Source organism: Myodes glareolus, chromosome 1 (assembly GCF_982192425.1).
Source record: "Myodes glareolus chromosome 1, mMyoGla1.1, whole genome shotgun sequence".
NCBI lineage: Eukaryota > Metazoa > Chordata > Mammalia > Rodentia > Cricetidae > Myodes > Myodes glareolus.
Window position 1 is genome coordinate 56,585,698 of NC_142026.1, and position 13,279 is coordinate 56,598,976.

The 13,279-nt window shown below is 42.3% G+C and overlaps 1 protein-coding gene and 1 pseudogene across 5 annotated transcripts; one reads left to right on the forward strand and one right to left on the reverse strand.

Moving 5' to 3' along the window:
• Nucleotides 1-258: 258 nt before the first annotated feature.
• On the forward strand, nt 259-12,407 carry LOC125403360 (uncharacterized). Of its 5 annotated transcripts, none has more exons than XM_048438677.3 (5): nt 259-411; nt 3,307-3,516; nt 6,632-6,774; nt 7,242-7,334; nt 9,426-12,407. In XM_048438677.3, the coding sequence occupies exons 3-5, from the start codon at nt 6,663-6,665 to the stop codon at nt 11,771-11,773; spliced, it is 2,553 nt and encodes an 850-aa protein (XP_048294634.3). In that variant the 5' UTR covers nt 259-411; nt 3,307-3,516; nt 6,632-6,662; the 3' UTR covers nt 11,774-12,407. The 5 variants fall into 5 exon arrangements, with proteins under 5 accessions (XP_048294634.3, XP_048294629.3, XP_048294644.3 ...); XM_048438672.3 differs by having other exon boundaries at nt 6,648-6,774; XM_048438687.3 differs by having other exon boundaries at nt 3,307-3,511; nt 6,648-6,774.
• Nucleotides 7,940-8,468, reverse strand: LOC146896044 (large ribosomal subunit protein uL23 pseudogene; annotated as a pseudogene).
• Nucleotides 12,408-13,279: the final 872 nt, after the last annotated feature.

Here is a 13,279-nt window from a genome sequence, read left to right on the forward strand (position 1 = left end):
CTCTATATGCCTGATAATTCTTTATCTCATTCTGTGAAATCGGCCTGGATAGCTATTCCTCTGCTGTACGGAATGGACAAGCTTCAAAGATGGCGGCCTACACCAATAAGCATCTGTGGACGCGGCCATGTTTTCCGGGCCACTTAAGGATCGTATATAGAGGCTCTTGAAGCAACACGTGCGCGCGCGCGACGCGTGTGTGCGTGCATGCGTATGTGCTAGCACGCCTTGGCTTTCTCTAGCTGCCCAGGTAACGCTGGGCATGCGCACTAATAATAGCCCAGGAGGACATTTTTTCGAAGACCGGAAGTGGCCGTGGTCCCGGAAGGTGGTTTCTGGCCCGCGCTGCCGCTATTGAGTATCTCTGTTGTTAATTCTGTTAATAACAAGAAGTCTTCGGGGATGATTCCGGTTGGTTTCAACTAGAATTTGTGGAGTCAGTAGTGTGCGTGGGCGTTAGGCGGTGATGCGGTGATGACTGCGGGGTTGATGGTTGTCCCTGGGGAGGATTTCTCCTGTCAATAACCGGACTCTGAGTTTGGAGGTGGAAGGGTGGGCGGGTCAGGGGGTGTGAGGGACGAGCTGGACTGTGCTGAGTGACCGGTGAGACCGTGGCGTCTGTTATCTGTTTGCTTTCTAGTCTGAAAGTTTAGCTCATTAATTTATAGCCTTTAATGTAAAGGATTTGCAACCTTTATTATGTAGAGTTTTCTTTATTATTGTTCAAATATAATTGGCTTTCTTTTTTAAATTTGTTTTCTTTGATCCAGGAGTCATTTTAAACTGCATTTCCTGTTTCAAAGAATGTCTCTGGGTAGTGGGTCGAGTTGAAAAATACTTTATGGCCTATGCCGTAGTCACTTTTCATAAATGTCACATCTAATACATAAAAATAATTCGTTTTTTAATTAGTTGTTTTGTGGTATAATAAGCGTATATTTTAATATATCATATGACCTTACAGATTTTTTTATCTGCTTAGTTTGAGGGAAGGTATATATTGCTATAAGTGTATTGTTACCGACACATGTTTATTTTTACATAATACATTTACCTATTATTTGAAAATTCTCCATATGTATACAATGTGTTTTGATTTTACCAACCCTTACTGCCTCCCTCCACTTATGAGTATTTGCGGGGGAGGGGGGAGGGAATGTTTGAGACGGGGGTTTCTCTGTGTGGCCCTAGCTGTCCTGGAACTAGCTCTGTAGACCAGGCTGTCCTTGAACTTAACTGAGATCCACCTGCCTCTGCCTCTTGAGTGATGGAATTAAAGGCATGCACCAGTATGCCCAGTTAATTGTATTTTTAATAATAGGTATGACTAAATAGCTCAAGGGATATTTTAGCAATTCAAGTGTCCATCATCAATTTGTAAAAGAACGTAATTTCCCAAATGCCTTTTCTTTTTGCAAGTTTTCTATGGTTTGTCCAATTTTTACCCTTGGGTTTTTAAAAGCAATAGCTAAATCTTTTTTTTAATTAGAAAGAAGCTATTAGTCTCTTGATGAAAATAATATATATCAGTATTTCAATTTTGTGGCATCTTTTTTCTTTGCTTTTCTTTTTTTGGGGGGAGGTGTTGGACTCAGAACCTCAAGCATGCCAGGCAAATGCTCTACCTCTGAGCTATAGCTTCCAACCCCTTCTCTCTCTTTCTCTCTCTCACACACTCAGTGTGTGTGTGTTAAAGCTGTTTGTTTGTGTTCCAGGGCAGCACAGACTTGCCATGTTACAAGTGTGGAAGTCGGAGAACAACCCATGGGAGCTGGTTCTCTCTTTCCACCACATGGGCCCCAGGGGTCAAACTTGAGCCGTCAGGCTTGGTGGCAAGTGTCTTTACCATCTGAGTCGTCTTGCTCCCCCTTTCCCTTTATGGCATATTTTATCATATGATATGGTCGGCTCAGAAATGTGCACCATCTTTTATATCTTCAGTTTTCCTCGTCTGTGTGTGATAGATGGAAGCTTCTTCCTCCGTGCATAACTAGATACCATCTTGGACTTTGCTCCAGATTCTGACACTAGAGCAAGACTGAGTGATAGGTCTGTGGGAATGTCATGGCGCTATTGAGAGTCTCAGGAAAGGAATCTCGAGAGGTGCTATCATCTATAAGAAATGGAAGATTAGATTAGTTAAAAGCAGGACTTCCTGATACAGCTTCCATGAGGTTATCATCATGAACATGAAGGGGTGAGACTTTTAATATGATGTAGCTGTTTTGGGGTCACCATTGCTCTTTTCAGTAACCCTTCCCCTGTGCTCTGTAAGCGAGCCCCATAAACTCATTGGTCTCACTAGTTTGGACTTAGGTGAAATTCTGTCTTCGGCTGATGTTTCTCTAATCTGGGGTGAGCAGGCTGTAGTGTGTTTCCCTGATGGAAAGGCACCTCTCACAGCCCATTGCATGGTGGTACACAGTACAGACTCCAGAAAACTTGCAATACTTTTGAGGCGTCTGAAAGTACATATATTTAAATTTTCAGACCTGCCTGAGTTTATACTCTGCACACCATGCGATGATTGATCTCCTTTGCTTTTATTCCGGGTGGTAGCCAGTTATAGCAGCGCCAATTCCAGAGTCTTGAGTACACTTGGTATATGTGTTTTACTTCTTTTGGTTATGTTGTCTTTACATTTTGATGTCTATTTTAAGATGTTTGCCTTTATGTAATGTGTGTCTTTATGTTAGTGTGCCTGAGCACATGCCATGGTGTGTGAGTGGAGGGGGTGGACAAATGGTGCAGGCCAGTTCTCTCCTTTCACCATGTGGGTCTTGGGGATGGACCTTGGGTTCTTTTTACCCTCTAAGATGTCTCCCGAGGACCAGATTTTCTTAAATTTTCTACTCTCCCAACACTGTGTATTGAGTGTAGTCCCTGTAGTACAACAATTCAGGATCATTCTGGGTACTAGTTAGAAGCATGAATTCTTAAGTTCTTAGACCTGCAGGAGCAATGCCAGAGGGTGTGAGGCTTAACTGTATTTTGACAATTCCTCTAGACCAGTGGTTCTCAGCCTTCTTAATGCTGTGACCTTTTAATACAATTCCTCATATTATGGTGACTCCCAACCATAAAATTATTTTTGTTGCTACTTCATAACTGTAATTTCGCTACTATTAGAGATCGTAATGTAAATATTCCCAGTGGCCTTTGGTAACCTGCTGTGGAAGGGGTTTTAACCCCAAGGGGTTGTGACCCACAGGCTGAGGAACACTGCTCTGTAGTTTCTTGGCCTTCAGATGCCCAAGATGTGTTTCAGTGGTGAATGGCTAAGGACTAAGGACTTGATCTTTCCAGGTTTCTTGGTATCTCTGTGGGGCTCCTTACAAGATCTTCCGCCAGACTTCAGATTACTTCGTCTGCACATCTCTGATTTCATAGAGAACCTGTAAGCTTCTGGTTGCTGAGAGAACAGGGTCGAGACCCAGGGTGACCATGTCAAGCAACTGCACTTCAACCAAGGAAGCTACACCTTTGGCACCAGGGGATCGTGGAAGCTCGTGTAAGGTCAGCAGGAGGAATCCTGGGGTGGGACTTCCTCCACAAAATAGTTGCCTCTGACTTGTTGCTAGAGTCTCAGAGGAAGAGCAGATAGGCCACAGGAGGCAACCAAACTCTAAGGGAACAAATTTTGATTTTTCTATCAAAAACTTAAGAAACACCAGGGCAAGTGTCCCCGGCTTCAGAGGCCGGAGGATGGAGCATGATGAAAGACTCTTATTTTTTTGTTTTTTGTTAATTTTTTTTTAAACATAGAATCTCACTATATAGCCCTGGCTGGCTTGGAACTTCCTGTGTAGACCAGGCTTGCCTTGAACTCACAGAGGTGCTCCTGATTCTGCCTCCCAAGTTCTGGGATTAAAGGTATGTGCCTTCACTGCCCGGCTTTTAGTTTTTTAAAAAATATTCATTTGTATAGCACTTGATGTTTGTCTTTTTCATTAGTGTAGAAGGTCTTATCCCTCTGGTGATACAGTGATAGTTTGTTAGGAATGATTCAATTCTTTTGAATAGGCAATGTGTATACTTAGTTCATATATGGGGAACTAAAAGCAACACTAAAAATTCCTGTGTTGCAAGACTCACAGGAAAGATGAACTGCGGCTCGCCCACCTCGTTCTCTGCATGCCCATCACCAAGTGTCGATGGCCAGTTTATATTGTTTGCCATGGATTATTCACTGGAAACAACTACTTTTTTCTTATGATTTAAAAAATAGTAGTTAGTATGCTAGACACAACACTGCAGTTTGTTTTTAAATGTTTGGTAAATACAGAGCACCTTGTGAATAACATTCTTCTCTAGGAAAAAAAAAAGTCTTTTTCTGATCTCAAAGAAATAGTAGGATTTCATTCAGGCTTTGACCACAAATAGCAAGTCTCAGCTGAATATTCATGACATTTCTGTTCTGTTGGGCAGTTTCAGCTTTGGATATCTCAGTCATTTGTATGTCAGATAGGGAGCCAGGGTTGACTGTTATGCCAGGATTAAGAAGTAACAGTCATCTGTATTGGTGGGAATAAGAGGATGGTTATTGCTTTGCAGTTGAATAGTGCTGTGATATTTAAAGAATGGTCTTTCAAGTGTTTATCTAAATATTCTTTATCAATAAAAACTTGGGAATCAGATATCAGGGTAAGAAACTGATCACAGAAATGACAGAGAGGCGATCAGTGACCTCCACTCTCTCCTTCCTTGATCCAAAAGGACTGAGCCTTTCTCTCAGCTCGTCTCTACTATTTCCTGTGTCTCTCTGTATATCCTCAGTCCTCCAAAAGCTTTATGGCTAATTTTGGTTAGCTACTAGCTAGCTCTGCCACCTGATTCAAAATAAACTATATCGGCAGTGTCTGGAGTGTCAGAGTGTGATCAAAATATCCCACAACATATTTTGGTTTTGTCTTCTGTAGGTGGAGTTTTCCTGTCCTGCAGCTGTTCTCAAACACACTGTTCAGCTATTGGCCAGTCAGCTTGTTTATTAAACCAATCATAGCAACATATATAAGCGACATAGTGATACACAGTGTAAAGGAATATTCCATAGCAGTCTTGTGTGTGTGTGTGTGTGTGTGTGTGTAACACCACGGAGAGTACCATGATCTAGATAACCCTATCTATCCAGCTCCTAGCAACACTGAAGTCCACCTGATAGTTCCAGGAGGCCTATCTGTTAGCTTTTCTTATTTAAAAATAAAGGAGTGGGAGAAGATTGGCTCAGAAATAAGAATCACAAGAAACCTACAAGCCCAGCATTGGTGGTGCATGCCTTTAATCCCAATACTCAGGAGGTAGAGGCAGGTAGATTTCTGTGAGTTCGAAACCAGCCTGGTATACAGAGCGAGTTCCAGGACAGCCAGGACTACACAGAGAAACCCTATCTTGAAAAGAAACAAAGGAAGAAAGGAAGGAGTCTACAGCTGCATATTTAGGAATGGGAATTTAAGATGACAACCACCTAAAATAATGATGGATGAATCTTACTGATAATAACAGTACTAGTATACAAAGAATTATAGTATTTATTTCCCAATAAATAAAAATGAACAAAGATCACCACTGACCCATATGTCTGGTAGCCCACTGTCCCCAGATAGCTCTGTTATATTCTACCTATGGCAGCAAACTACTGTAAAACCTTCCAGTCTGCCCCTCCAAGTTGCCTGCCACACCCTATCCTTCAAGGGCTGAACTCAGACCCCTGGAACAAGCTATACCCAGAAAGGGGGTGTATATGACTTCTGCATGAACCACAGGGGACAAGGCACAATGTCAGCTCTTTGTTTGAAGAAAAAATAACCGTGTAGTCTCCAGGCAACTCCCTCAGCTGTGCTTAGACCTGTGAGGCCTGCAGGGAACCATAGGATTGAAGATGTAGGTTTCTGCCCTAGTTTCATTTCCTATTTCTATGGCTAAAAAAGAAACCTCACCAAAACAACATGATAGATCAAGGGTTTGCTTGGCTCACAGTTCCAGGCTACAGTCATTATGGGATGTCACAGTGGCAGGAACTCGACACAGCTGAGCAAAGAGAATGAATGTGTGCATGCTTGTGCTCAGCCCCCTCAGCTCTGCCCCCCACTTATCAGTATCTCCTTCCTAGGAAATGGTGTAGACCCCAGTGGGCTTTCCATACCAACTGACATAATCAAGACAGTCTCCCACAGGCCCCTGTGGTCCAGACAGCCCCTGGCTGATACTCTCTTCCTATGATTCTAAATTGTGTCCAGTTGACAAAATTAACCATTGTAGTGCCCAAGGTAATGATGACTGCTGAGCTCCGCATAACCTCCCAATCCTGAGCTGACTGTTACCGAGGGCTGCGAGGGTGGCGACAAGGCATTGCCTTTTGTTCTTTCCTGTGGCCATCCTGGTTTTCTGTACTCTGTGGGGTTCCTATGACTCCTCTGATGTCCCCAGCAATCTTTTTGCTTATTTCCATCAACATATATTAGTTTATTTGTTATTTTGGCTGTGAGATGAGTGTTAGTGTTTCTCCTTGGCCATCTTTTGGCATTACTCTCCAGGGACTTTTACAAATGAGCGAAAGACAAAAACAAAATATATATTCCTTATTTCTAACTATGTTTTTTCACTCATCTCCGAGTCTGTTTTCACTGAACAGGAATTTGCTCTTACAGAGATCAGTGTCCTTCATGGATGTGTCTATAGATTTCAGCAGAGACGAATGGCAAAACCTAGACCCTGATCAAAGAAACCTCTACCGGGATGTGATGCAGGAGACCTACAGTCACCTGAGCTCAGTAGGTAAGCAGAGTGCCTTTGTCTGAAACCAAGTCTCACTGAGCGTATTCTGTTCTCAATTGGACGCCGCCATGAGGTACCGTCAATATGTCATGGTTTTTGTCTGTGTTTGACTAGGATTCAAGATTTGTTTCTTTATTTTCTTTATTTCACGTGCATGAAAATGCAGTATCGTTGGAGGCCAGAAAAGGGCATCACATTCACTGGAACTGGATTTACAGGCAGTTGTGAGTGCCCAATGTGGCTGCTGTGAACCAAGTCAAGTTAAGAACAAGTGCTCATAATTGCTGAGTATCTCCCCAGCCCTGTAACCAGGGTTCTTGTTCTCCTCTGTGCACTCTAAAGATTGTTCTGTTCATAGAGATCTGTGGCTACTGAAGAACAAACTCTCATTACACAGTAAGACCCAACAGATTGGACTCAGAAACATAAGTAGTTGGACCCAGTCCTTTATTGTTTTCTGTGAGCAGGATATCAGGTTCCCGAGACAGAGGCTTTCATGCTGGAGCAAGGAAAGGAAACATGGGCATTGCAAAATGAGAGCCCATGTCAGCCCTGTGTAGGTGAGTGAGTGTAACCTGTTCAGGTGGGAGGCAAGGGATCCTCAGAAAAGACAAAAGAGAAAATCTCAGCCATCTTGAGCAGGATTGCACCTTAGAACAGGATTGACACCTTAGAAATGCTGTTAAGATGACTTCTGGGGAAAGTTCTACATTTTTTTTGTATTGCTTGATTCAGGACCCTTAACATTGACTTCTCAGTAACTGAGTGCCTTCTGCTTGGGTGACCTTGTTATTTCTGTCTTCTTAACTTTATAGATTCCAGAGTGTGCTAATCCACCTCATTCTTTTTTCTTACTTTTATTTTTTTAATAGACTTTTTTCTCACACCTTTCCCATGGCCTTAGTCTTTATTTATATACACAGGTATTTATGAATCTTTCTTTCATAATTACTTTGTGACATACATATTTATACTCCTATACATCCCATTTTCTTCTTTCCCCGTGAGATGCTTCAGAACCATATCTCCACCCCAGCTCCTGCTTTTTTTATGTGGCTACTACATGAGATTTCTCATTGTTTCACGGTAGTGCCTTTCCTCTAGCTTATGATTTGGGAATCCTTGTCACTAAACCTATGAAGTATCTGTCTACTGTGTGTTTTTTTTTTTTATGGTGAAAAAGTGTATATTTAGAATTAGCCGGCTGGGCTCAGTTTAGATGATTCCAATTTTGTTGGCAACATCCGGAGCATCATAATCAGGAGCCAACCGAACATATGCCTTCTTCTCTCCATCGGGCCTTATGAGGGTGTTGACTTTGGCCACATCAATGTCGTAGAGTTTCTTCACAGCCTGTTTGATCTGGTGCTTGTTGGCCTTGACATCCACAATGAACACCAGTGTGTTGTTGTCTTCTATCTTCTTCATGGCTGACTCGGTGGTCAGGCGGAATTTGATGATGGCATAGTGGTCAAGCTTGTTCCTCCTGGGCGCGCTCTTCCGGGGATATTTAGGCTGCCTTCGTAGCCGCAGAGTCTTGGGCCGCCGAAAAGTGGGCGATGTGCGGATCTTCTTCTTTTTGTGGCTGTGGACGCCTTTGAGCACTGCCTTCTTGGCTTTCAAGGCCTTCGCTTTAGCTTCGGCTTTGGGAGGGGCAGGAGCTTCCTTCTTCGCTTTAGGCGCCATCTTGACGAAAAGGGCTCTGTCTACTGTGTTTGACGCTATTAATCACCCTTTACCAAGATTCATCTTAATGCTGCCTGAGTGAGTCCACATTTGACCAGGTCTTTCTTCCTGGTTACTTGATTTTTCTGTTGTTGCTGCTGTTTTTTTTAATGGTTTTCTAAGACAGGGTTTCTCTGTAGCTTTGGAGCCTGTCCTGTCCTGGAAACTAACTCTTGTAGACTAGACCAGGCTGGCCTCGAACTCACAGATATCCGCCTGCCTCTGCCTCCCGAGTGCTGAAATTAAAGGCATGCACCACCACTGTCTGGCGTTGCTGCTGTTTTGTTACCATACTTTACTGATGAGGCCTGCATTTAATTATAATCCTCCATTTTAGACTTACAATATGGGGTTTGTATACCCTTTTCTCTCTTTTGCTCACATCCTCCTCCCTCTGTATGATGAACATTTTATCATTTATAAAATGATATAATATAATCATTTATTATTATATTTTATATAATAATATAAAAATATCATTTTTATAAAATGATAAAATATAATCATTTATAAAATGATTATACATTTTAAATGTATAACATTTAAAAATCATCCATGTTATGAGGTCTAAAATTAATTTGAGCTATTTAACTGTGTAGACATGCCAGTTTGCTCCATGTACCTTGTTCTTTGCTTTATTTTGTTCACATCTGCTTGTTCGTAACACATCTACCTAGTTACTTCCTCTAATTGATGTATTGTGCACCTGGATGTTTCCTGTCCACCACAACCTTTTTCATCAAATTATTACCCTTCGTGTCTCTGTGCCCATCCTGGGTGAGCCATTTGTACCACGCCATGTAGTCTCGGCTAGCTGTAGCCTATTCTAGCTGGACTGCAAACTAAAATAGCATGTTTCACCCTCAGAGACTCTACAGCAGGGAGTTCTGGAGTTTTACATGATGCTTTCTCATATTTCATTCCAGAAGAATCGCAGCAAATTGGTGGCCAGAAAGAGACCTGCCAGCAAGTAGAGAATCAATCGGCAAGTGATGTTGTTGTTATCAAGACGACACTGGGTACACAGAGTCATTGTGGATCTAAGGTCATTAGAAAAATAATTCATGTGAACCCATACATTGTTCTGCCTCCCAAAAGACCCCAGCAGTGTGACTCACTTGGGAATGATCTGAAGCATAATTTAGAATTACAAAGTCCTAATGAAAATAATGGGCCAAAGAGAATTAAAAAGATTACTGAATATGATAAAGTTTCATCTTTTACCAATGCTGAGCATACTGTAACAGGAAAGAAATTATGGGACCAAAGTCAATGTGGAAAAGCCCTCAACTATGAACAAGTACCTTGTCAATATCAGAAAATTTATATTGGAGAGAATTCATATGAATGTGCTGAATTTGGAAAGCTCTCCACCCAGAAGTCACAGTTCAAAGTACATGTGAAATCTCATACAGGAGAAAAACTTTATGTATGTGTTGAATGTGGGAAGGCATTTTCACAGAAGCCAGAATTCGTTACACATCAGAAAACCCATACTAGAGAGAAACCCTATAAATGCAATGACTGTGGAAAGTCTTTTTTCCAAGTCTCTTCTCTCTTCAGACATAAGAGGTTTCACACTGGAGAAAAGCTCTATGAATGCAGTGAGTGTGGGAAAGGCTTCTCCTACAACTCAGACCTCAGCATCCATCAGAAAATCCACACAGGAGAGAGACATCATGCATGCACTGAGTGTGGCAAAGCCTTCACACAGAAGTCCACACTCAAGATGCACCAGAAGATCCATACAGGAGAGAGATCCTATATATGTATTGAGTGTGGACAGGCTTTCATCCAGAAGACACACTTGGCCGCACACCGAAGAATTCACACTGGAGAAAAGCCGTATGAGTGCAATAACTGTGGAAGGTCCTTCATTTCCAAGTCGCAGCTCCAGGTCCACCAACGAATTCACACAAGAGTGAGGCCCTGTCTGTCTGCTGAGTATGGGGAACTCTTCAGCGGTAGTTCTAACCTCATTGCACATAAAAAAGCTCAAGTTAGAGAGAAATCTTCCATCTGCACAGAATGTGGGAAGGCCTTTACCTATAAGTCAGAATTAATCATTCATCAGAGAATTCACACCGGAGAAAAACCTTATCAGTGTAGTGACTGTGGAAAAGCCTTCACCCAGAAGTCAGCTCTCACGGTGCACCAAAGAATCCATACAGGAGAAAAATCATATGTGTGCATGAAATGTGGGCTGGCTTTCATCCAAAAGGCACACTTGGTTGCGCACCAGATAATTCATACTGGAGAAAAACCTTATAAATGTGGTCACTGTGGAAAACTCTTTACGTCCAGGTCCCAACTCCATGTACACAAACGAATTCACACAGGAGAAAAACCTTACACGTGCAGTAAATGTGGGAAGGCATTCACTAACAGGTCAAATCTCATCACACATCAGAAAACACATACAGGAGAAAAATCCTATATATGTTCAAAATGTGGAAAGGCCTTCGCTCAGAGGTCAGACCTGATGACACACCAGAGAATTCATACCGGAGAGAAACCATATGGCTGCAGTACCTGTGGGAAAGCCTTTACTCAGAAATCACACCTCAATATACACCAGAAAATTCATACGGGAGAGAGACAGTATGAATGCCACGAATGTGGAAAAGCTTTCAATCAGAAATCAATACTCGTTGTGCATCAGAAAATTCATACAGGGGAGAAACCCTACGTATGTACTGAATGTGGGAGAGCTTTCATCCGAAAGTCAAACTTCATCACTCATCAAAGAATTCACACTGGAGAGAAGCCTTATGAATGCAATAACTGCGGGAAGTCCTTCACTTCTAAATCTCAGCTCCTGGTGCACCAGCCAATCCACACAGGTGAGAAACCGTATGTGTGCGCCGAATGTGGCAAAGCCTTTAGTGGCAGGTCAAATCTCAGTAAGCACCAAAAAACTCACACAGGGGAGAAACCCTACGTCTGTTCGGAGTGTGGGAAGACCTTCAGACAGAAGTCAGAGTTGATTACACATCATAGGATTCATACTGGAGAGAAGCCTTATGAGTGTAGAGAGTGTGGGAAATCTTTCACTAAGAAATCACAGCTCCAAGTACATCAGCGAATTCATACAGGAGAGAAGCCTTACGTGTGTTCTGAATGTGGGAAGGCCTTCACTGATAGGTCCAACTTAAATAAACACCAGACAACACACAGTGGAGATAAACCTTATAAGTGTATAGTCTGTGGAAAAGGCTTTGTTCAGAAGACGGTGCTCAGTGTACATCAGAGTATTCACACGGAAACATTATGAGGAAAACTCACTGTGAACTTGCCTTACTATAGTCATTGTTTCTGTGAAATGGGATGCTATGTATGTTATTGTAAATAAAAATGCCCATGTGACAGTGCTACAGATTACTGCTCAGAAAAGGACCCCAGAGAAGATATTTAAAGGGATTATGGAGAAGGACCTTTGTACATGCCAAGAAGAAACTGCATCAATTTGATACAACAGAAACTTTCTCATTAAAAAATTCAGTGGAAGAACACTATTACCGAGTTCTTCACAAGGACGACTGTGTTAACTCATGTTAATGAGAATACTGTTGGTGGGATAGATATAGTGCCAACTAATTGAATGATAAAACCATATAATATACATGATAGCGATAGTCTTTTTTTCTGTCAGTTATTTGTTGCAAACATTAACAGACCCGTGGGTGTGTTTACATTCTTGGTTGAATCTAACGTATTTGTGCATATCCAGTACTTCTGTTGAGAGACAGATTCTAAAGGACTGGGCATGACATTTCATGTCTGTAATTCCAGCCTTTTGGAAGGACAGAGACAGGAGGGTCACCGTGACTTCAAGGCTAGTCTAAGCTACAGGGTAAGACCCTATCTCAAAAATGAGAAAGACCACAATAAAAACATACTAACAAAAACTTCAGAGTGTAAATGGACTTCTCATTGTCATTTATACCAGGACCTGTAACCCACTTCATAAGGTACCAGTTGTCAGTGTTACAGTTCTGAAGGGTGTAACATGTGGGGCCGGCTTGTTGGGGTTTCTGTCCCGCCCAGTACTCCACAACTGGCAACTCCCAACGAAAAATAGCACAGAGTCTACATTAGGTTACAAACTGATTGGCTCATTAGGTCAGGCTACTTATTAGCTCTTATAACTTATCTTAACCCATTATTCTGATCTATTTTAGCCATATGGCTTAGTACCTTTTTCAGCTGGGCCAGTTTACATGTTGCCTCTTCGGTGGTCTGCGCAGGAATGGCAGAGGAACCCCTGCTTCCCAGAATTCTCCTGTTCTCATTGCATCACCTCTACTTCCTGTCTGGTTTTCCCGCCTATACTGCCTGCCTGGCCAATCAGCGTTTTATTAAAACATGATTGACAGAATACAGACAATTCTCCCGCATCAGAAGGGAAGGATTATCCTGGCCTTTGAAAGCCAGGCTATACCTACAGCTCAAAAGGGAAAGGTATCCTGGCTGTCAGAAGCCAGACTATACCTGTAAGTGTTACAGCTCTGAAGGGAAAGATATCCTGGCCTCAGAAACCAGGCTATACCTGTAAGTGTTATAACTCTGAAAAGAAATGTATCCTGGCTGTTGAAGCCAGGCTATACCTTCAGCATTGTTCTGCTGGTTTCCCCACAGGAATGCAGCAGTTCTGCTCCTCTCTGGAGAGCCATTACTTGTCTGCTCCACTCTGCTAAGGGAGAATGTAGCAGATCTGCTCGTGCTCTGGCAAAAGTTGTTACTTCTCCGCTCCACTCTACTCCAGAGAAAGAAGGACATC